This window comes from Heterodontus francisci, chromosome 19 (genome assembly GCF_036365525.1).
Source record: "Heterodontus francisci isolate sHetFra1 chromosome 19, sHetFra1.hap1, whole genome shotgun sequence".
Lineage (NCBI taxonomy): Eukaryota > Metazoa > Chordata > Chondrichthyes > Heterodontiformes > Heterodontidae > Heterodontus > Heterodontus francisci.
Window position 1 is genome coordinate 61,757,943 of NC_090389.1, and position 25,478 is coordinate 61,783,420.

A 25,478-nucleotide genomic window follows, 5' to 3' on the forward strand; every position below is an offset into this window, starting at 1 on the left:
CAACAAAGAATAACTAAAGGATTGATACAGAGGGAAAAATTAGAGTACAAGAGAAAGCTAGCTAGAAATAGAAAAACAGATACGAAGAGTTTCTATAGATATTTTGTTATGAAAGTGCTTCCATCTTAATATTTTTTGAGGACCCGAGTTTGAAGGTTGTGGAGATAGATTCATTTGGAAGACTGAAGTGATTCCATTGATCCTGGACTTTTTTTTTAAAGTCACTGGAAGCACTTGAGCTTTCTGTTTAAAGACAAGTTCTGATGAAGGGTCACTGACCTGAAACGTTAACTCTGCTTCTCTCTCCACAGATGCTGCCAGACCTGCTGAATATTTCCAGCATTTTTTGTTTTTATTTCAGATTTCCAGCATCTGCAGAATTTTGCTTTTATTTTACTGTGTAAAGACAACCCTTACTAGATGTCACATGTCTTAAGCTAAATAAACAACAGGAGCCTTGGTGACCAGGGCAAGTTGTTTACAGAGAAGTAACATCTCAAGATTTATGGTGGTCAAGAGTTGGTTTCATTTTGGATTGTTTTGAGTCAGTTGGGGGTTGGCCTGCTAAGAGAGAAGACACCAGTTCATCCTTTCTCTGCCTCTCTGAGAAACCTTGAGAATCCAGTGTGTGATAGCTGAAACCCTTTATGTCGCATTTCTCCTGGAAAGCCTGCCAGACTAATCCTCGACGTCACCTGAAGAGAACAGTTCCAAAAAGATCCCAGTGATGGCCACCAACACGTATTTGGGATGCCAGAATAAAGGGACACTGATATCATTCCATATCTTCCCTTTTTCCTTCAAGAATTAATAAGTATTTGGCCAAAGTTTTCTTTTTTGTAAAGAGATCTCTACAGAGAAAACTTTTTTTTTCTTTAACCTGTGTGTTTGTGTGTGTGTGCGCGCGTGTGCGTGCGTTGGGCTAATTTTAGAAGGTAACTTTCATACTTCAATCTGTGTGTTAATGCTTTGCATCTTTACTGAATAGGTCTTGTATAATAAATGAATAATTTTGTTGTTTATTAAAGAAACCAGGTTAGCAAATTTTATTCTGAAATGAAAATAGAGTATATAATTGGTCGTATCGGAACTGGGTAAACATTTAAATATATGTTGTGACCCGTGGAGAAGGGAACTATAGAAAGACAGTGCACTCTTCCCGCCTCGGTTGTAACAATTTAAAAAAGAAAAGTTTACAAAGTGAGCATTGGTCCTATAGAAAGTGAGTCTGGGGAATTAATAAGGGAAAATAAGGATATGGGAGATGAATTTGATAAAGTGCCACATCAAAGGTTATTGCAGAAAATAAAAGCTCATGGTATGGGGGTAACATACTGGCATGGATAGAATATTGGCTACTACCAGAAAACAGAGTAGGCATAAATGGGTCATTTTCTGGTTGGCAAGATGTAATGAGTGGTGTGCCGCAGGGATCAGTGCTGGGACCTCAACGTTTTATTATTTATATAAATGACTTAGATGAAGGGACCGAAGATATGGTTGCTAAATTTGCTGATGACACAAAGATAGGTAGGAAAGTAAGTTGTGAAGAGGACATAAGAAGGCTACAAAGGGATTATGGATAGGTTAAGTGAGTGGGCAAAGATCTGGGAAAATGTGAAGTTGTCCATTTTGGCAGGAAGAATAAAAAAAGAAGCATATTATCTAAATGGTGAGAGATTGCAAAGCTCTGAGATGCAGAGGGATCTGGGTGTCCTCGTGCATGAATCACAAAAGGTTAATATGCAGGTTCAGCAAGTAATTAGGAAAGCTAATAGAATGTTATCGTTTATTGCAAGGGGAATTGAATACAAAAGTGGGGAGGTTATGCTTCTGTTATACAGGGCATTGATGAGACCACATCTGGAGTACTGTGTACAGTATTGGTCTCCTTATTGAAGGAAGGATGGAAATGTATTGGAAGCAGTTCAGAGAAGGTTTACTAGACTAATAGCTGTAATGAGCAGGTTGTCTTATGAGGAAAGGTTGGACAGGCTAGGCTTGTATCTGCTGGAGTTCAGAAGAGTAAGAGGTGACTTGATTGAAACACAAGATCCTGAGGGGTCTTGAGAGGGTGGATGTGGAAAGGATGTTTCCCTTTTTGGGAGAATTTAGAACTAGGGGTCGCCCATTTAAGACAGATGAGAATTTTTTTCTCTGAGGGGCGTGAGTCTTTGAAACTCTCTTCCTGAAAAGTCAGTGGAAGCAGTGTCTTTAAATATTTTTAAGGCAGAGGTAGATAGATTCTTGATGAGCAAGGGTGTGAAAGGTTATCGAGGTAGGCAGGAATATGGAGTCGAGGTTACAGTCAGATCTGCCGTGATCCTATTGAATGACGGAGTAGGTTCGAGGGGCCTACTCGTGCTCCTAATTTGTATGTTTGTATATTCTCTGGAGTTTAGAAGAATGAGAGCTTATCTCATTGAAGCATATAAAATTGAGACGGATTGTTATGGTAGATGCAGAGATGCTGTTTCCCTGGCTGGGGAGTCTGGAACTAGGGGTCATTGTCTCTGCATAAGAAGTTGGCTATTTAGGAGTGAGATGAGAATTTCTTCACTCAGGGTTGTGAATCTTTGCAATTCTCTACCCCAGAGTGCTGTGGATACTCCATTGTTCAGTATATTCAAGAGACATGGATTAAATTTTTGAACACGAAGGGAATCAATATAAGGAATGTGGAGATAGGGTGGGAAAGTGGAATTGAGGTATAAGATCAGCTATGATCTTATTGAATGGTGGAGCAGGCTCGAGTGACTCTATGGCCTACTCCTGCTCCTATTCTTATGTTCTTATGCTCTTAAACCTGTGGGCTTATTTTTCCAAACTTCAGTGTTAAATGCAAGACTGTGACTGATTGATTGAATTTGAATTAATATACTGTAGTTAGTGTGTTAAATTGTTCTGTTCTTATTTAATCAATGGTTTATTACATATTCTCTTAAAAAAGAATCATCATCAAATATGTTGCTCAAGAGGAATCCTGTGACATCACTAGCTGTCCATATAAAGTGCAAGAAATATGTAGCAGAGTTTGAAGAAGCCGTTTAGAAATCTAACCATATGGTAATTTGCAGCATGACTTACAGATTTGATCTCAGCAGTTGTCCTTGAAAGTGCATACATTTAGGTTGGATAATGCATTTTCAAGGTTGGTTGAAGTGATCCAGTCTTCCATTTGTGCCAGCTAAATGTGCAAGTGTGTTCTTCAAATTCTCTTTGTGAATGCCCTCAAATTCAGTGAGTTGATCATTTATGGTTCTTGATCATTTTGAAATATTGAAAATACCAGAAACTGAATAATTCTGTTATATTTCAGTTACTATTGCTGACATCAGTGGGGCGGGATCATCCGATAGAATGTTTATGTCATCTACAGTGGATCATCTTCCTCTAGCAATGAACAGGTTTCAGGTATACCGCAAAAGGATTTTAAAATATTCTGCGTACTTTTGTATTAATTTTCATTTATGTTTTTGCTCATGTTTTCTCAGAGTTTGTTTTCCCTTGTTTCTTGCACTTGTTTTTAGAGACAAGAGGGTGCTTATACTTACATTCTGCTGCAGCAAATATGTGTACTTTCAGATTAGAGTAATGTTTTTGTATAGTTCATTCAGGCTACTTACATTTGAGTGTTCTTTCATTTGTTGCTGCTGTTGCATTGCTCTTACGTTTTTCCCTGAATCCTCTTGAGCTGTTTAATAAAATCTATTAATTTGCTGCCCAAAATTGTTGATAGTAATTGAATGGGCATGGATAGCATTTTTCACTTTGAACAGTGACAAGAGGACACAATGGATGATGTTTTGTATTTTGTGCTCCAACAGAATGAAAGGAGAATCAAATTTAATTAGGACAGCTGTCTTATAAGATTGACACTGGTGGTTTTGATGCGTAGAATTTATGCTGAGAAGCCAATGGAAAATTAAGAGCATAAACATAATTTAATTTGTGAATGATATGTAATGGGATGTCTGTAATAGTCATGTATTTGCTGGTGACCTGAAGCTATGTGCGCAGTTGATGAGTAGAAAGGTAACTATCTTAAGAGACTTGAAATCAATTGGGCTGACATAGGGTGTTGCACTATTGGATTATAGTAAGATAAAATGTAGGATAATGCATATACAAAAATAAATGTCACTACCAGAACATGAAAATGTACCTGATAAAAACACAAAATATTGAAGATGCTGGAAATCTGAAATGAAGAGAATGCTGGAAATACTGAGTAGGTCTAGAGGCATTAATTAAAATTAATAGTTTAAACAAGGTACGAACTAGATTCTAAAAGAGGGAATAGAATTTTTTTTAGATCATGGATGGGCAGCTGAGACCTGTTGCTTGGAATACCTGTGTCATGTGGAAACTTCAGGACATGTCAGGGGAGATTTTATGTGAGCGACGGGAGTCTTGGCCACCGGCTGGAGTGTCGGCGAGAACCTCCTCTGGGGAAGGCCCGCCACATTACATGCCAATTAGGCGCTTAAGTGGACAGTGGCAGGCCTTCCTTGAGATTAAGGACCCTGGCAAAGGAAGTCTCGTCTGCTGAGAGCTGTCAGCAAATCAGAGGCTGGCAGTTCTTTCACTGAGCAGCACCACCGTGGAGGCGGTGGCTACTGCCAGTACTGGACCCACCGGAGGTGAGCATCCCAAGCCACAGGTGAGTCAGGGCAGGAGGGGTTTCATGGGGCGGGGATCGCGGGGGAGGGTGGGTTTAGTGGGATTGGCATCAAAGGCAGGGGTGTGGCTATCAGTGGCACCGCCCTCACCCACCACCCCGATGCCAGGTCCCTCGATCAGGCACTTGCCTCTTAACCAAGGGACCTTGGGCATTAATTGCCCACTCAATTGGCAGCGGAGTGGGAAGGCTGTCCACGGGCCTTAATTAGTGTGGTGGGGGAGAGACGGGAAATGGCAGCCCCCCCCGCCACCATCCCGCCCAATTAAATGCTTTCCCTGCCTCCAAACTCACCGCAGTGGAGAGCATAATACTTCCCCCTTGACGTCATGGGGGACCACATGTAGAAAGTGTCTCCAGCTGCTTGAGCTCAGAATTTCCAAGCTTGAGGGACAGCTGGAGTCACTGCAGAGCTTCAGGGTGGATGAGTATTTCGTGGATCATACGATCCAGGAGGTGATCACCCCACAGGCAGTGAGAGTTCAGAATAGTAGATGGGTAGCCATCTGTAAGAGTAAGAAGAGGCAGAAGGTCAAAATTCTTTGGGGTGTGTGCTTCTCTCAAACCAGTACTCATCTTTGGAGACTGTTGGGAGTGATGGGACCTTGAAGGAGCGCAGTCCAGACCATGGCCCCAATGGGCAAGGGACTACACAGGAGGGAAGAGAAAAGAGTAGAAATGCAGTCGTTCTAGAAGATTCCATAGTTAGGGGGATAGATGGGCATTTCTGTAACTATCATCGTGAATCCTGCATGGTGTATTTCCTCCCTGGTGCCAGGGTAAAGGACATCATGGAGAAGGTGCAGAATATTCTGCAGGGGGAAGGGAGTGAGCCAGAAGTTGTGATGCACGTTGGCACCAACGACTTAGAGAGATCAGGCATTTCGATCCTATGGTCAGATTTTCAGGAGCTAGGGCAGAGGTTAAAAAGTGGGACCTCGAAGGTAGTAATCTCTGGATTACTCCCATTACTGAGAATAGAAATAGGAAGAAGGAAGGATCAATGCATGGTTTGAGGCATGCTGCAGGAGGGAGGGCTTCAGATTCTTGGGACATAGGGACCAGTTCTGGGGCAGGAGGCACCTATTCAAAAGGAATAGGTTGCACTTCAACAGGGACCAATGTGCTTGCAGGGAGGTTCACTCTTGTCGTTGGCGAGGTTTTAAACTAAATTGACGGGGTGGGCACCAGCAAATAGAAGTAAAAAAAGAGGAATCAGGTGCAAAAAGGAGTGAGAATGTTAAGGTAGTACTAGAGAAGGAGGTAGTACCATATTAAGAAGGAGTATGAGGAATGCATGTATGTCAACACACACAGTGTGATGAATTATGTTGGTGTGCTGTAAGCACAAATAGCCGTGTGGGAATATGATGTGGCAATAATGGAAGTGTGGCTTCAAAATGGTGAGGGCTGTGTCCTTAATATTCAAGGATACAAAGTGTTGAGCAAAGATAGGAAAGGAAAACTGAAGATGGGGTGGCAGTACTGATTAGGGAAGACATTGTAGTGTTGGAAAGGGAGGATTTCCTTGAGGGGGGCAAAGACTGAATCCATTTGATTAGAGTTGAGAAGCTGTAAGGGGATTGATCATGCTATTGGGAGCATTCCATACGTCTCACAATAGTGAGAGAGAAAAATAGAGGAGCAAATCTGCAGGGAAATGACAGACATGTGCAAGAACTATAGAGTGGCGATCTTGGGGGACTTAAATTACCCAAATATTGATTGGGATAATGTTAGAGTAAAGGGTAAGGAGGGGGAGGAATTTCTGAAATGTTTTCAGGAGAACTTCCTTGACCAGTATGTTCTTGGTCAAACTAGGAAGGAGGCATTGCTGAATCTGGTGCTGGGCAATGAGGTGGACCAAGTATCTGTGGAGAAACACTTTGGTAAGAATGATCATTGTATCATAAGGTTGAGATTAGTAATGGAGAACAGCAAGGAGCAATCTAAAATAGAACTTCTAAATTGGAAGAGAGCTAACTTCAGTGGGATGAGAGAGGATCTAGCAAGGGTAAAATAGAACCAAAGATTGACAGGTAAAATGGTAACGGAACAATTGGTGATCTTTAAGGAGATGTTTAGGGAACAGGATAGGTGCATTCCAACAAGTGGAATGGTAGGGGAACCAAAGTTAGGGCTCCTTGGATGATGAGGAAGCTAGAGAATATGAAAAAACAAAAAAGAGGGTGTGTGATGCATGTCAGGTGAATTCTTCAAGTGAGAACGAGGCCAAAAAGTTTAGAGGGGAAGTGAAGAGGAAAATAGTTCGTATCATGTTTACTGAGGAAGAGGATGCTGACAAAATATTGGGAGAATTGGAGATGGTAGAGATAATGGATGGGGTTCTAATTGATAGAAAGGATGTACTGGATTGGCTGGCTGTGCTTAGAGTGGATAAGTTGCCTCGTCTGGATGGCGTGCGTCCTAGTTTGCTCAAGGATGTGGGAGTGGAAATAGTGGCATGACTTGCCATAATCTTCCAATTTTCCTTAGATACAGGTGAAGTGGCAGAGGATTGGAGAGTGGCAAACGCAACACCCTTATTCAAGAAAGCATGTAAGGACATTCCTTGTCATTGCAGGCCTGTCAGTTCAACATCAGTAGTAAGGTTTTGGAAATAATCAGGGAAAAAAATCAACAGACACTTGGAGAGATTTGAATTAACTAAGGAGAGCCAGCATAGATATGTAAAAGGCAGAATGTGCTTGACTAGTCTGCTTGAATTTTTTGATGAAGTAACAGAGAAGGTTGATGAAGGGAAAGCATTGGAAGTAGTGTGTATGGATTTTAAGCAAGCGTTTGGCAAAGTACCACATGAAAGGCTGGTTAACAAAATTGAGGGTCATGGAATAGGAGGGTCAGTGTCAGCTTGGATAAGAAATTGGCTTAAGGACAGAAAACAGTGAGTTGTGGTAAATGGGTGTTTTTCAGACTGGTGACAGTGGAGTTCCCTAAGATTCAGTGCTAGGACCACTTTTTTAATAAATATAAATGACTTGGACTTTTGAATAAAGAGAAAAATTACAAAATTTGCCAATGATACCAAACAGAGGTGTGGCAAATAACGAGGCTGATACCAACTGACTGCAACAGGACATAGATAGGCGAGCAAAATGGATTGACAGATGGATGATGGCAGATGGAATTTAATGCAGAGAAGTGTGAGGTGATGCATTTTGGCAGAAGGGATAGGGTGAGGCAATATAGACTTAATAGCACAGTTCTAAAGAGCATACAAGGACAGAGGGACATGGGCTTCATGTGCATAGATCCTTGAAGGGAGCAGGACATATTGAGAGAGTAGTTAGCAAAGTATATTTGATCTTGGGCTTCATAAATAGAGGTATTGAGTACAAAAGCAGGGAAGTTATGCTGAACCTTTATAAAACGATGGCTAGACGACATCGAGGGTATTGCCTCCAGTTTTGGTAACCACACTTCAGGAAGGATGCGAGGGTCCTTGAGAGGGAGCAGAAGAGATTTACCAGAATGATTCCAGGAATGAGGGATTTTAGCTACAAGGTTAGGTTGGAGAAGCTGGGGTTGCTGGAGCAAAGGAGATTGAAGGGAGATTGATAGACGTGTACAAGATTCTGGCAGGTTTGGATTAGGTAGTCTAAGAAAAGCTGTTCCCATTAGCTGATGGTACAAGGACTAGAGAAGTCAGATTCAAGGTTTTAGGCAAGAGACGATGGGACATGTGAGGAAGAACCTTTTTAGATAGTGAGTGGTAACTTAGAACTCGCTGCCTATGAGGGTGGTGGAAGTGGAGACAATGAATGATTTCAAAAGGAAGTTGGATGGGCACTTGAGGGAAATAAACTTGCAGGACTATAGGGATAGAGTGAGGGAATGGGACTGATTGGATTGCTCGATAGATAGTTGGCATGGATTCGATGGGTCAAATGGCAACCTCCTCTGCCGTAATGACTCGCTGACTCTAGGTCAGGCAGCATCTGTCGAGAGAGAAACAGAGTTAACTTTTCAGCTCGATGACCATTCATAAAAATTGGAAAATGTTAGAGATGTAACAGGTTTTAAGCTAGTACGGAGGCAGGGAAAGGGGGTGGATGGTGGCCAGAACCCTCAGCCTGACCTGCTGAGTTTCCAGTACTCTATGAAAATGCACTTACTGTCAGAAGCTCAAAAGGATTTGGAAGTGATCTTTGATTGTATTCGGTCAGTGTGAAGCAGCTATTAGTAAGACAAATCAAGGGCTAGGACGACTCTAAATAACATTGAATTGCAAGTTTGAACAAATTTTTCTGACACTACAGATCAGTGCCAAGAATGGCAAGCAAATTGGTACCTTATCAGCAAGGATTCAGAATAAAAGCGAATAGAATAATCCAACACTTAGGAAACTAAATTATGTAATTTTTCTGACATAGAAACATAGAAAATAGGAGCAGGAGTAGGCCATTTGGCCCTTTGAGCCTGCTCCGCCATTCATTATTATCATGTCTGATCATCCAACTCAGTAACCTGTTCCCGCTTTCGCCGCATAACCTTTGATCCCTTTAAACCCAAGAGCTATAACTCCTTCTTGAAAACATACAATGTTTTGGCCTCAGCTGCTTCTGTGGTAGCAAATTCCACAGGTTCACCATTCTCTGGGTGAAGAAATTTCTCCTCATCTCAGTCCTGAAATGTTTACCCCTTATACTGCGACTGTGACCCCTGGTTCTGGACTCCCCCACCATCGGGAACATCCTTCCTGCATTTACCCTGTCCAGTCCTGTTAGAATTTTATAGGTTTCTATGAGATTCCCCCCTCACTCTTCTGAATTCCAGCGAATATAATCCTAACCGACTCGCTCTCTCCTCGTACGTCAGTCCTGCCATCCCAGGAATTAGTCTGGTAAACTTTTGCTGCACTCCCTCTATAGCAAGAACATCCTTCCTCAGATAAGAAGACCAAAACTGCACACAATATTCCAGGTGTGGCCTCACCAAGGCCCTGTATAATTGCAGCAAGACATCCCTGCTCCTGTACCCATATCCTCCCGCTATGCCTTTTTTATCGCCTGCATGCTTACCTTCAGCGACTGGTGTAAGAGAACACCCAGGTCTCGCTTCATATTCCCCTCTCTCAGTTTATAGCCGTTCAGATAATCTGTCTTCCTGTTTTTGCTACCAAAGTGGATACACATTTATCAACATTATACTGCATCTGCCATGCATTAGCCCACTCACTCAACTTGTCCAAATCATCCTGAAGCCTCTCTGCATCCTCCTCACAACTGACCCTCCCGCCCAGTTTTGTGTCATCTGCAAATTTGGAGATATTACATTTAGTTCCCTCATCTAAATCATTAACGCATATTGTGAATAGCTGGGATCCTAGCACCGATCCCTGCGGTACCCCACTAGTTACTGCCTGCCATTCAGAAAAAGATCCATTTCTCCCTATTCTTTGTTTCCTGTCTGCCAACCAATTTTCTATCCATCACAATTCACTAGCCCCCCAATTCCATGCACTTTAATTTTACACGCTAATCTCTTATGTGGGACTTTTTTGAAAGTCTTCTGAAAGTCCAAATAAACCACATCCACTGGCTCCTCCTCATCAACTCTAATAGTTACATCCTCAAAGAATTCTAGTAGATTTGTCAAGCATGATTTCCCTTTTGTAAATCCATGCTGACTCTGCCCAATTCTACCATTGTTCTCAAAGTGCTCTGCTATAAAATCTTTGATAATGGACTCTAGAATTTTCCCGACTACCGATGTCAGGCTGACTTGTCTATAATTCCCTGCTTTCTCTCTACTTCCCTTTTTAAATAGTGGGAAGGAACACAGTGGAGAGAAGTGATGTATCCCTTCAATACTGAATCTCCTCTTCCTTTTGCCCCTCATCCATCCTCCACTCTGCACAATGTTCTTCACCTGGCCCCATCGCCCAGCTCAACCCACCTCCCAGCCAAGCACAGCACTCTCTCCCACCCCTTTCTGCCCTGCAACTCCCACTGCTTCCTCCCCAACTTAGCACACGCTTGCTGTCCCTCCGGCCTCCTAGTGCTTTCTCTCTCCTGACCAGCCCCAGCTCACAAGCTGTTGTACATGCTCGCAGGTGCCCCCTTCCCCCATCCCCCCAAGCCCCCTCTCGGTGCACCCCGCCCACAAAGAAATCAAATGTACTGGTTTGCCTTATTTTAAAGGTCAAATGAAAATATGTACAATATGAATTTGATTCTTTTTTAACCTGAAAGCGCTACTTGTCCGATCTATTTCTCATCTAAACTAAACTTAATCTAATCTGAACAGGATTGAATTCAGAACAACAGAACATCTTCCAAATAAAGTTAACTATCTTCAGCTTGTTTAATTCAATGAGGCCTAAATGTAGTAAACTATGGTCTCCTGTATTCTTGGCAGGAACAGAATATCTGATAACCAGTAGCTTGTAGAGGAAAAGGGGAAATTGTTATATATAAAATGGGTTAATAAGAGTTGCATGCATTTTCTCAAAGATGGAGAAAACAGGCATAGTTATAGTAAAACATGTTAGTGTGTCAGAGACCCAGTCTCTCAAGAATGGTGCTGATCTTGTGAGTAAGATTGTTCACTAATTTATTTCAGGTTGTTCCAACATCTCAGGACATTGTTAATAAAATTGAGCATTATGCAAAAAATGAAACTAAGCCAAATGAAGCACCAGATCCACCAGGAGGAAATTTATTATGTCCATCATTAGCAAATGGTGAAAGTGACCCAACGAAAGAGAAAATGGAAAATAAGCTGCTGTCCATTACAAGAATCAACACAATTGGCAGATTTTCAGTTATCAGTACAAAAGATGAAGTGACTTTAAAATATCCTCGTCGCAATAGATATTCTGCACCTCCTGAGCTTTATACAAATGAATCTCCTACCAGCCTTGATTTAAAGCCTTTGGTTGCTCGAACTCAAACCTCTGTCCCTGTGGAAATTATGCTTCGCAGTCATCTATCTTCAGATTCCGATGAGCCATTTAGTACAAAACCAAAGGTTATTCAACCGTCAGTTATTTGCAATCAGACAAGCGCAGCTCGAGAGTTTCCTTTACCAAAAAGATCAGCTGCTTTGTTGAAGACTGTTGGACAGAGACCTGAACCTGCAGATGACCAAGGAGCAGCTCCTCCAACGATAACTATTAATTCAGCATCTTCTTCCCAGTCATCTTATATGAGCAGTGACAATGATTCTGAATTTGAAGATGGTGACATGAAGAAAGAACTACAGATACTACGAGAAAAGTTTGTTTGTTCATACTTGGGTTCAAGTATACATTGTCTGCTTTGATATATATTCGGCTGTATATTATTTTGGAAGTTGTAATAGCACCTTTTTTACTTTTCTAGCCAATCAATACAATAAATAGAAAAAATATTAGCTTGTGATGCATATAGAGTAGATTAATATGCTATTGTTTGTTGGCAACTAATGCATGCATTAATTTATACAAGTTAAGTTATGCAAATGTACAGTTCATTTTAAAATCTGCATTGACTTATGAATTCAAACTCATACTTAATTAGCAAATCTTTATAGTTAACCAAATGCAGCAGTAAAGCATGTAACTTTTCTGTTATAAACTTTAAAACATATATTTAATAATTCTTTCCTAGACACATGAAAGAGATCTCAGAACTTCAAGTTCATCAAAGACATGAAATAGAGGAATTGTACAGACGTTTAGGGAAACCTTTACCAACAGCTTTAGGATTCTTGCAAGCTGTGCCACCTACAGGCAGACGAAGGAGATCCAGCAAGACCAAACTAAAAGCTTGCAAGCTACTTAATCCATTAGTGCAGTCACTAAAGAATGCAGCCTCCAATACAAGTGAGTACGCATATTTGATTGAACAGTTGATCAGTCAAGAATCAAAATGTTTCAACATAAAAATCATGAATATTCTATTAACTTGTACGAAGGATGGTGCATCCTATGTCCTGATGAACATGACCAGGTATAAAAACTTGTCTCTTGTATTTAACCTAATTGTTTCTTAAGGAGCTATCTACAGTGGATTACCAAATGAAATAAAAGCTTTTGTGGTGCAGACGTTTATCTTGATATATCTTTTGATAAGGCTAACCGTCTTGATGACATTGCAGTTTTCTCAATAATGTGGAACAGTTCACCTACTTGGAATGCACTCTCTCTCCTGTTACAGGTCTTCAAACAGATAATTACACAGTTTCTGCAGCTCAAGATGACCCATGTAGCTGTGATACACCAGAACCTGCTCAATGTCAGGCTGTACAGACACAACAGCCCTGCTCTATCAAGTCCTCCTTATCCTCTGATGATGTTTATTCAGGCTTTATTAGTGATACAGCAGGTGCTGCACAAGGAGGCATTGGCCAAGGTAACTGTATAAACAGTTTATCAAATACATGATACCATAATGAGCAGGTTTTGGTTACTGAAAATCTATTAGATTTTAACATGGTATGCAAAATTAAATATCAGTTTTTGCCAAATTTATTTTTAAATGATGTCTGGAAACCTTCCTTGAGGAATCCAAAAATTGGTCCTTGCTGCAAATATATAACTAGCCAGGTCAATGGTAAATGAAATTGAATATGTCGAAGTTCTGCACATAAGAAACTAGGCAACTTGAGTGTGAATGATGTTCAGATGGGTAGATATCAAATAGTCTTGATGCTCAACTTGTACAGTTACTGAGGAGCAGCAGTCAATATAGCAAATTGAATGCTGAACAGTATAACCTGTTATGACTGAGGTGGGAGGAGTGCACTGTCTTTTCTAGTTTCACTTCTCCACAGTTCACAACATCTATTTAAATATCTACCCAGTTACTGATACAGCCAATCATATACTCTATTTTGTATCCCAGAATAAAATACACCAACTAGGTTTCATTAATAAGCAACAAAATTATCAGTTTATTATAAAACTGGACCTAACCAGTAACGAAGCAAAGCATTAACACACCGATTAAAATATGAAAGTTCCCTTTTTTAAAAAAATTCCCCAATTACACACACTCGCACACTGGGGAAAAAGTACAAAAATTCACTCTGCAGAGGTCTGTTACAAAAAAGAGACAAAAAAAAACTACTTGGGCCAAATACTTGCTAATTCATGATGAAAAAAGAAAGAAGATATGGAAGGAAGTCAGTTGTCCCTTTTCGGTCTGGCATCCGGGTATACGGAGATGGATCACTGGGTTCGTTTCGGAAGCAGTCCATTCTGGAGATGTCGAGAATTATTCTAGTAGACTTTCTAGGAGAAATGTGGTATCAAGGTTTTTCCGCCAGCATACACTTGAATCGCAGGATTTTTTTTCAGCTCCTCAGAAGCTGTACAGAACCAGGGATTGTTTTCTCTTCCACACTGAATCTTGGCAGGATTTCTTCAAAAAGGTAGCGATAGAGGTGAGCTAGGTGATTTCCTTTTCCTTGGCAGGAAAACACCAACTGTCTTCAAACTGTTTTCAGTTAGTTGTGGTGTGAACTATGTCCAAACTCCAAAAAGAGAGTTGACTTCCTGACTTCCATAAGCCTTGACATGTGGCTTCTCTGTAACCATTTTTCCCCAAGTCACCAAGGGTTCTGCTGTTTTCTGAGCCCAAATCACAGGTGGCTTTCGAACACTATCACCTGTTGGTGACTTGGTTTAAAAAAAAAGCACATCCATGGAATCTTTTCAGTTTTAACACAAGTCCTCAAAAATAAAAATAATAGAAGCACTTTCGTAACAAACCAAAAAACGTTTTCAAACCCTAAAGGAAATTCGGAGAAAAGCTAGAAGATTGATCCATAATATCAGTGAATTGGATTGAGGAATTGCTTGAGAAACTGCCTTTTCTCCCTTTTAAGGAAGATGACCGAGCGGTAAATAAAATAGTGTTGAGTGTGGAATAGGTTTATTCAGAACAAGCAAAGAGTTGCTGTACAACAAGGAAACATGATTTGTAATTCGTAAAAGGAAAATTTAGCTTGACACAGGAAGTTCTTAACACCAAATGATCAACGCATTAAATGGATTTCCAGGTGAAGAATTGGAGGTGAAAACACTAGAACATTTAATAAACGATTGGATGCTGGGGTTGGAAAGGAATTGAAGAGTCTTTCTGGATGGATTAGTTAAGGTAGTTCATATGGTTGTCTTCATCTGTATCAATCCTGAGAAGTTTCTTAATAGCATTACCTTGCATATGGTGGGATAGGTAAGTATAGGACTGGCAAACAGCAGTGTGTGTTAGCCTGCTACCCCGTACTGCTGGCAGGCGATGTGGCGAGTTGCATGCCACAAACATATATCCCAATGCAACTTGCCAGCTCCAGGCTGGTGCAGGATCAGTCAACCCTGCCAGGAAAAAGGTAGATCATGGATGGAATGAGTTGTGATTGCAGAGGGAGGACAGTCTGGGGTGACAGCAGCCAATGTCATTCTTGTGAAGCAGAAAGGAGCACTTTTGCTCTTCCTGGCCTCAAAAAACAAAATTTTAGCCTTTCTCAGGCCTTTTTTTTTTGCTGTACTGCCAAGTTTTACTAATGGGAGTATCCACAGCAGATGTCCTGTCCAGTTGTCTATTAAAATGGCATTGGGATCCTATATATATTATAGGACTCCAATTTGCACAGATTAGCATGGGTCCTGCCTGTTTGAGGCCAAGGCTGCCCAACAGAAAGATAGCGGTGGAGAGGAAATGGCGGTAAGTTCACCACCTACATATTAACTCCACTATTGTCCCATTTCCAGTGGGTGGAGGGCTTTAAAATCTCCTCCAGTGTGTTTGTTAAGTTCACAATTAGAAACTCCTAGTATTTTAAATACAGGGAGATTTCAGTGTCTATGCCTGCTTATAATTTATTTTATGCTACATTATCTTATCCTAGCCTACATGGTGATTTTACATGGAGATAATTGAAGCAGTTCAGCTCATGGTTAGTTCCAGAAATGCCACCCTGGTTCTTGGTCATTCTAGCAGTTGATCCACTTAACTGACTTGCAAATTGTCCTTGCTGCTTTCTTTTCCAACCATAAGATGTGTAGAAAGTTAGAAAGATCTATGTTGTCTGGGAAGTTTTAGTGAGAGTCTCAGTCAAGAATAGAATTTTGAATTTTCTTTGGAATTGAGCTATCCATGAATGCAGCTAGGAAGATGCTCAATATTTCATTTTACTGGAATTTCAAACTGGCTATTAAGCTATTCTAGTATTAAAATGTATGTTTTACTCTATTCCAATTCTGTAAATGCAATCTATATACATTATTATACTAGAACATGCAGGTAAACTTTTGTAATTCTTGCATCTGATACCCATTGTACAATTTCACATATGACATAGTTTTGTTGTTCATTACAAGCTATAAACTCACCTCACCTCAACCATTTTTCATGAAGTATGACAAAAAACAGAATATGACTGATAAGAGAAAAATTAGACTTTGATTTACTGCTGTCCGTATATATGTAATTCGCCCTAGCTGTTGATTCTGTCTAATCATGCTTTCACAGCCTTACTACTGAAGCAGTATCGGTGTGGCAAGTCAACAACAAGATACTGCAATCAAAAATATAAGACAGCTATTTCTGTTGATGCTTAATACAGAAAATATTACAATTGCCATCCTCATATTTCAGTTCAGAAACTGAAGTGATATCAAGGCATTTTTTTATATTTTAAGAAATATCTGAATATTTGGATTGAAAAAAATCATGCATTAAATTCTGAATCCAAACCACATTTTAAATGTGGACAACCTATTTTAAAAGGAAAGCACTTAAAAGATGTGAAGGAATTAACGAGTGTTCCAGGGATGAGGAAATTCAGTTATGTAAATAAATTGGAGAGGTTGGGACTGTTTTCGTTGGAGAAGAGAAGGTTGAAAGGAGATTTGATAGAGGTATTCAAAATCATGAAGGATCTGAACAGAGTAAATAGGGAAAAACTGTTCCCATTGATGGAAGTATCAAACAAGAGGGCACAGATTTAAGGTAATTGACAAATGAAGCAATTGGGACATGAAAAACCTTTTCACACAGCGAGTAGTTGGAATCTGGAATGCACTGCCTGAGAGTGTTCATTCGAGGCATTCAAGAAGGAATTGGATTGTTATCTCAGGAAGAATATGCAGGGCTATGGGGAGAAGGCGGGGGAGTGGCACGAGGTAAATTGCTGCTTCAGAGAGCCAGCACTGACACAATGGGTCGAATAGCCTCTTTCTGTGCTGTAACAAATCTGTGATTCTGTGAAAACAGCCACAAATATTCTTTAATGATCACTGAAATGCATTCCTAGTAACAACTTAACCATACTACTAAACTGCTACACAGTCATTCTTCTCTCCTCTCTCTGCCTCATGAAAAAGCCCAAGGTACAAAACCTGTTTCTTAAGCTGCAGTTATACCGTCGTGGACTCCCTGAACGCTTTGAAAATACTTACTCACAGTGGCTGGAGCTGTACTGCATTCAGTACAAACTCAAAACTATTAAGAGATAACCCCCTCACCTTTAATGTGCTCAGGAATCAGATCAGAACTATATCCCTGAGTTAACTGACACTTCTGTGTAGTTATATATCCAAACTCATTTTGTATCGATGCAAAATTGGCAGTGTAACTACACATTAGCTTGAATTCAGCTTGACCTTGGGAAAAACTCTGGCTCATCAACTGCAGTTTTCAGCTGACCTAAGTACAAATATAACAAATGTGCTAAGTATAGACAGAAGTATAAATTCTGGAGCAATTAGTGCTTAATTCTGCTAGTGGAAGTTAACTGTAAACATGTTAAGCACATAGTATTATATGACACATTAGTAGTAAAATGTTATGTGAAAATAATAGGATGTATTTTCACAACTGTATTTTCCGTACTGAGTTTATAATCTTGGCTGTGATATCTGGGTAGATATGTAATTCTGTTCAAGGAGGTTGGAAGAACAGTTTGACTGGGTCATGTACACCCTTCAAAACAAAATGCACAGGAAATTGACAGAGGTAGAGAAGGTTTCTAAATGTAAATAGTGACTAAGAAGTATGGTGCCTCATAATTAATTGGAGAAACAACACAAATGGTTAATTTGACTCATTTTGTATCTAACTGCAATGCACTATTGGACCAGTTGTCATTGGTGCCTTAAATGAGGGTCTGCTATTAAATTTTGCATATCTGCATGTACGTAGCTATTCAAAAATACCTGTTTGGTAGGCATTACACCAATATGTGTTTTATTTTGAGCATTGTGATGACTTTTGCTTGAAGTTGCATTACCTTTTATTTCTTTAAAAAAAATTCCTGGATTCTCCTCCTACGATGAACAAAATCTCTAAGCCTGTGACTGCTGGGCATCATCAAGGCAAATATGCATGGGGTTTGGGTAAAAGAACATGACGAGTCCATTGGGAGCTCCTGTCCAGAAGGAGTGGAGGCTGGTACTTGATCAGAATGTGTGCAGGAGTGTACCCTTGTGCCAACAGTGTTACCAGCACTCATCTTTGTTGGCTGTAAAGCCCTTTGGAATGTCCTGAGTCGTGAAAGATGGTATAAAAATTTTCTGAAATTGTCCACGGTGAAGTATGTGCAGTGGAGAATTCTTCTGCAGGTGTAAGTGGTAAGGGTTAATTTCAGCCGCCTTTCTGTTCTCCCGTGAAATTGAATTAATTCCCCTGTTGTGCAATAGCCAAACACCTCTCCTCACAATGTGGACAAAGTACCAGCAATGTATCTGCCGATCAGAGCATGGATTGCATATGAGGTTAGGCAATATCAGGAAATATGGGTACCTTTACTGCAAATAGCTGATGCACTCCAGCTGGAATCAGCTCTGGGCTGACACTTAAAAGACAGGCCACATGTTCCACTCAACATTTTATAGTCAACTGCTGCAGTCTTAGCCCAATGTCTGGTGAAGCCCCCTCCCCATCTCATGTATCCCTAGCCAAGGAATAACCTTGGCCTTCTCACTAAGTATTCCCACACAAACAAGTAGAAACTGGATTCTTCATTGGCTAGACACATTTTGACGTTGCTACTTTGATCTTACACAAAAGACTTTCCCAAGGATAATATAGCCCTAAACTACAAAAAACAAAACATTTATACTGAAAATTTTAAAACACTAATTCAGCTTGTCCTCTGTCCTTTACTTTCTTTTTCGTTCAATTTTTACCTTTCTCCTGCTTAATCTAACCTTCCCTATTTTGCTTGTGTTTTACAAAACTTTTAAACTTTCTGCTTATCTGCTTTTTTCATCCATCTTAATCTCATTCTCAATTTTGAAGATGGGATGGAGTCTGTACATATGAACATGGGAAGGGACTGCCAATAGGCAAATAAATTCACTGTTTGCCCACATGGAGTAGTGTGTCTGGATGACCAAACTTACATGAAGAGTTACTGCTTTCTAGTTCAGTTAAAATGGAAAATTATTTCCCAACCCTTCACTTTCCTAGCCTCTTTTTCAAAGACTGTAGGCACTTGCAACAATTTATAAAAAAAAAACACATATAGCACAAGAAAATTTGAAAATATGTAAGCATTCTAAAATATATCGCAAGATATTATCTGTTGGTTGTAAAGGTGTGATGTACTGATTTGAATGCAGATTTTATAATTTGAAGTGATTTATAATAAAACAGAAACAGGTTCATTTTTGCAATTGTAGTAGTAGAGAAGAACACTTGATAGTAAATTATGACAGCAACCATGTTTACCTCCAGATGTTACGTTGTTTCAAATGCCAATTAACCTGGCAATGTTTTTTTTTCATCAAAATGTAAAACATGACTTTATTGCCTGACTTTTGCATAAATAGAATCATGACAGCACAGAGGGAGGCCATTCAGTCGATTGAGTCCATGCCGGCTATCTGTAGAGCAATCCATACAGTTCCATTCCCCCACTCTGTCCCCATAGTCCTGCAAGTTCATTTTCGTCAAGTGCCTATCCAATTTCCTTTTGAAATTATTGCTCATCTCTGCTTCCACTACCCTCATAGGGAGTTCTGAGTCATTAACGCTCACTGCATTAAAAAATTTCTTCCTTGCATCCCCTGTATCTCTTGCCCAAAGCTTTAAACCTGTGTCCCCTAGTTCTTGCACCATCAGCTAATGGGAACAGCTTTTCTTTCTCTACCTTGTCTAAACCTGTCATAATCTCATGCACCTCTATCAAACTGTCATCAAATTCTGTTCGCCTATCACCCCTGTGTTCGCTGGCCTAGATTGGCTCCTGGTCAAGCAGCACCTTGATTTTAAAATTCTCATCCTTGTTCTCAACCCCTGCATGGCCTCGCCCTCCCTAGCTCTGTAATCTCCTCCAGCCCTACAACCCTCAGATATCTGCCCTCCTGCGCATCCTGTATTTTGTTTGCTCCACCATTGGCATCCGTGCTTTCAGCTGCTTAGTCCCCAAGCTCTGGAATTCCCTCCCTAAACCTTTTTGCCGTAGAATCATAGAAATTTACAGCACGGAGAGAGACCATTCAGCCCACTGCGTCCAGCTCTTAGTCTTCAAGTGCGTATCCAAGTACAATTTAAATGTTATGAGGCTTTCTGCCTCTACCACCCTTTCAGGCAGTGAGTTCCAGATTCCCACCACCCTCTGGGTGAAAAAGCTTCCCCTCGAATGCCATCTGAACCTCCTACTACTTGCCCTAAGTCTATGCCACCTGCTTATGGACTGCTCAACCAAGGGGAACAGGGCCTTCCTATCCACTCTATCCAGACCCCTCATAATTTTATACATTTCAATTGGGTCTCCCTTCAGCCTCCTTTGTTCCAAAGGAAACAACCCTAGCCTATCCAATTTTTCCTTAAAACAAAAATTTTCCATTCCAGGCAACATGCTCATAAATTTCCTCTGTACCCTCTCTAGTGCAGTCACATCTTTCCTATAGAGAGGTGATCAGAATTGCACACAGTACTCCAGCTGTGGCCTAACTAGTGTTTATGCAGTTCCAGCATAATTTCCCAGCTCTTATATTCTATGCCTCGGCTAATAAAGGCAAGTATTCAGTGTGCCTTCTTGACCACCTTAACTACCTTTCCAGCACCTTCAGGAATCTGTGGGAATGCACTCCAGGGTCCCTCTGTTTCTCTACACCTTCTCAGAAGCCAACCATTTATTGTGTATTCCCTTGCCTTGTTAGCCTTCCCCAAATGCATTACCTCCCACTTCTTTGGATTAAATTCCATTTGCCACTGTTCCACCCACCTGACTAGTTCATTGATATCTTCCCGCAGTTTACAGCTTTCTTCTTCACGCAGCCAATTTTTGTATCATTGCAAACTTCTTGATCATACCCCCTACATTCAAGTCATCAATGTCACAAAGAGCAAGTGACCTACTACTGAGCCCTGCGGAACCCCACTTACGGTCACAAAAACATCCAACTTGCCATTTTGCCTTGGATCCCATGGGTTTTTACTTTTGTGATCAGTCTGCATGTGGGTGCTTATCAAAAGCCTTTCTAAAATCCATATAGACTACTTCATACGCACTACCCTCATCGACCCTCCTGGTTGTTTCCTCAAAAATTTCAATCATGTTAGTCAGACACGACCTTCCCTTAACAGATCCATGCTGGCTGTCTTTGATTAGTTTGTGCCTTTCTAAATAAGGATTTATCCTGTCCCTCAATTTTTTGCAATAATTTTCCCACCACCAGAGTTAGGCTGACTGGCCTGTAATTACTTGGTCTATCCCTTTCTCTCTTTTTAAGCAATGGTACAACAATAACTCTCCTCCAGTACCTGCCTGCGCTCTCCTCCTTTAAGATGTAATGGTCATCTGCGCTTTATATGGCTCAATCAAATTTTGTTAACTCTCCTTGGGATGTTTTACTACATTAAAAACCTATATGAAGGCAAGTTGTTGTTGGATGTGATTAACAACAACAATAATAGCTAAATCCAATCCCCTGCAGTCACGTGGCCTTGCTGGTGATTTTACAGGTCGGATGAGTTTTAAACTTACTTCCGAATAAATACAATAACTTTTATAGTAATGGTAGTTGCGGTAAACATAGCCACTGTGTTACCTGAAGTTGTTCTAGCATTCAAACCCAGACGAAAGAAAGTTATTGGACCATCATGCTAACATTTTCACCAACTTTTAAGTTTAATTACGTAAAAACTGCTCTGCGAGGTTATCAGGACAAAAATGTCCTTTTAAAGTTTGTTTTGAAAAAGCCAAACAATGATCAACAAGGTTAAATAGGTTTGAGGTAGAAGCCTAGGTACCATAACTATCCAGGCTTTAAACCATTAAACTGTGTGTTTTAATGTTTCCAGCCCTGGTTACCCTGTTGGTTATATGTACTTTTTAATAGTCAGACATGGTTGCTGTTCTGACAAATACAGTTTAATGGTTATGGTTGCAATTTGTATTAATAAAATATTGTCATGCTACCAAACACTAACGTCGTATCATTTTATAAGCTCCACAGTGATTTATTAGCTCTGGTGACTTAGAGGATATAATGAATACTCAAGGAAAGCAATATGGAGCCAATTTTAAAGTGACATTTAGTGTACATTTCCAATTTACTGAAATACTTTTTAAAAAACTGATTTATCTGTTCATATCACTGAATATTGTGTACAGTAGTACCATTCAGTACTTGGTTACAGTCATAAATGTCTGCTATGATCTAGTGCCTAATCTTGAATAAAGCAGTAGTCTCCAAACAGATATTGCTATAACACTAACAATACAGTAGTTCAGCAACACAATGGATTAGTGTACAAACACAAGGCAGTACAGAACTACAAGATATAGATTTGCAGCTGATAACTCCAATATCAGAAACTAGTCAATTGGGAAATATCAGATTTGCCATAATCCAAAGCCATTGTAACTGCTAGGAATAAAGCTGCTAAAGAAATTATGATATTTTAGTAAAGCTATAAATATTGCTAGTTGATAAATGTTTGGGATAATGTGTGATAAATGTTGACTAAGTGAATCTGGGCAATGTAATATTACGTCAAATGACAGGAATATTACATTAAAATGCATCATATGACAGGAGCAAGTTACTAATGCACCTTTTTCCCAATATATTCAAAGAAATAAAAACTTGTGTTTATATAGTGCCTTTCATGACGCCCCAAAGCACTTCATGGTCAATGCATGACTTTTGAACTGTCGTTTTATAGGCAAGTATGGCAGCCAGCAAGGTCCCACAAAAAGCAATGAGGCAAATGACTAGGTAATCTCTATTGGCAGTGGTGTTTGAGGGATAAATGTTGGCCATGATACCAGAAGAACTCCTCTGCCCTAGGATCTTTTACCTATATTTGAACAGCACACATGACCTTGTTTCAATGTTTCATCTGAAAGATGGCACCTCTGACAATGCAGCACTCTACTGTCTAGAGTAGAGCTTGACCCTAGAACCTTCTGAGTCACTCAGTATGCTACTACTGAACCACAATGACAATTTCACAGTCCATATGCTAAATATTAAGTGAACAATATGTTGTCAAACCATTGCAATAGGAAAGCAACAAATGTGTAGTTCTTTTTCAGAATAATCTGAGGAATATTCTCTTCAAGGAAGTAATGGACATTAGATGAAGGAACCAAATACAGTTCGAATGTGTTTTAAGTGTTTCAAATCTTGTTTTGTGACATTGATAGAATGAAACATTTGCAGAGTAGTTCTGTATTTACAAGTTCACTAAAATCTTAGTAATCATACAGTGGTATAATGTCTTTTCATTTTAACTAATGTTCTAAGCATTGCGTATATTCAAAAATAGCTCTATGTTTAATTGTGCATGAGGGAGCTAATTACAGATTTATTCAATGTGAAGCACTAATTTATAGCAGATCAATTATTTGTGTTCAGTAAATTTTCAATAATTATTTTCCTTAGTCAAATGTCAACATAAAAAGTAAACTTTGATTTTTTTTTCCCCTCCCATTTCATTTATTTGAGCATGATCGATTTTCTTTTTAACTAAAATTCTTTCATAGTTGTATTAATAGTAAAAAAAAAACTGTGGATGCTATATCCACCCAGCTAAATTATTTATAATTTTGAGTCACTGCTGTATGTACTTTACTAGTGTCTTGTTTTTTTTCCCCTTTATATTCATTCGCAGGCTGGACGGTTTTCCACCAAACGTCTGAGAGAGTGACCTATAAATCTAGTAGCAAACCTCGTACCAGATTCCTCAGTGGACCTGTGTCTTTGTCCATCTGTTTGTATTTGTTCTTTTGTATTTAAACTAATCATCCCATCACCTTCTCTTGCTATCTCAGTCCATTTTATATTTCTGCAGGAAGCCTGCTTTTTAGCCCATTTTTTTAATTTATTGGTTATCATAATTGCATATTTTCATTTCACATACAAATGCTTTAGTGCACTGCTTTTGGCTCATCACTAAATACTAAAGGCATATGTGGAAGAGCTCATTTTCTGTATATAAAAAAAAAACTTTCATGTAAAATTTACTCAGAAAATTTACCGAGTGTACCAAAGCTTTTGTATTTTAGTGTAATTTGTTTTTAAGTAATTTTTTAAATTTTCTCAAAATATGACAAATATACAAGTCTACTCCCCTAGCGTCTCACTTCACCAAAAATGGGGAACTCAGAGCTCCTGTAGAAGACTGGTCTCTTTCACACATGTTTCGACAACGAAGACTTGCATGTAACAAGCTGGATACTTAGTGTATTTCCTTGATGCAGTACTAGGAAGGTTACTGGAGACTACAACTCGTATTTAAGGACTGTGTTGAATATTTTAATATTTTTAAACGGTTGTACCTTTGCATGTGAGAAATGCTGATACATCAGTGCTCCAGTTAGCGTTCAGTTGAATTGTCTAACATGGTTTTCAATAAGCTTTGTGCAGTTATATTCATTTGAATATTTTCTATTCTCATTTATCACACTTGTAACCACTCCTCCATTTTCCTACTAGTTTATTTACTGTTAAGTAACAGATATTTAGGATGTTTAATTTGTGTGTTCTGGGTTATAATAATTTTGTGCCAGATACACTTTATTGTGAAAATCCTGGCTGGAGCACTAGAATTGATCAATTCTGTTATGCTGTTGTGTAACTTGCCACAGTATTTGTGATGTAGTTTGTTTAAACATTACCTTTTTTTTAAAAAAAAAACTCTATTATATATAAAATATACTTTTAATTTTTTAAGGTGCCTTTATTTAGGGAAAAATGTTGTGCTCTGAGTGATGCTTGAAAGCCAAAGTTTTGGAAGAATATTTCTAGTATGCTTTGAAACATCCACCAGTATGCAAGGATGTGAGCAGATATATGGCAAGAGTTGTCATTTTATTCTGCAGAGGCTGCAGTCAGTTAGCCAACCTGTGGCTCTCAACAGCAATCATGGGCCCACAAGTACAGCAGTGAGGAATAAAGACTGCATACAATGACTGCCTGAAATCACACTGGCAGATGAGCTGGTGCTGCAGCAGTTGATCAGTTGGGTGTTTTTTGCTAGCTCTCTCATGCTTGGGAACCCACCTGACATTTTTGCGACTCTGTTGGCTGCGTATCAAATTAATTGATGGAAGTTCCATCTGAAATTGATAAGTCGAATTTATATCAAAGGCTGATTGGTCTTCGCCAGCCACTTGGAGCCATCGCAAGCAATTAAAGAGCTGCAGTTTAAAAATCTGCACAAGTGGAGTCCCTTCTCAAATTGGCAAATTATTTGGAATGGGGAATATCACCAAATTAACTTGTTGAGCAGTTGCAAAGTATTAGTGCACAAAGCTCCTAGAGAATGGTATACCTGGAATTTTTCAAGGAGATGGTAACGATATGTATATTTTTAGTAATATCCCTGCT

General features: G+C 39.6%; 1 protein-coding gene across 4 annotated transcripts in view; it reads left to right on the top strand.

Annotated features, from left to right (window-relative positions):
- The window catches only part of LOC137380107 (serine/threonine-protein kinase WNK2-like), a 258,006-nt gene that overhangs the window by 211,569 nt on the left and 20,959 nt on the right, over window positions 1-25,478 (top strand). For 3 of the 4 annotated variants that reach the window (XM_068051757.1, XM_068051761.1, XM_068051758.1), the window contains 5 exons: window positions 3,320-3,414; window positions 11,267-11,922; window positions 12,295-12,509; window positions 12,844-13,038; window positions 23,761-23,859. In XM_068051757.1, the coding sequence (XP_067907858.1) occupies window positions 3,320-3,414; window positions 11,267-11,922; window positions 12,295-12,509; window positions 12,844-13,038; window positions 23,761-23,859 (1,260 nt within the window). The remainder of the gene's footprint in view (window positions 1-3,319; window positions 3,415-11,266; window positions 11,923-12,294; window positions 12,510-12,843; window positions 13,039-23,760; window positions 23,860-25,478) is intronic. The other variant, XM_068051760.1, reaches the window with a different exon arrangement.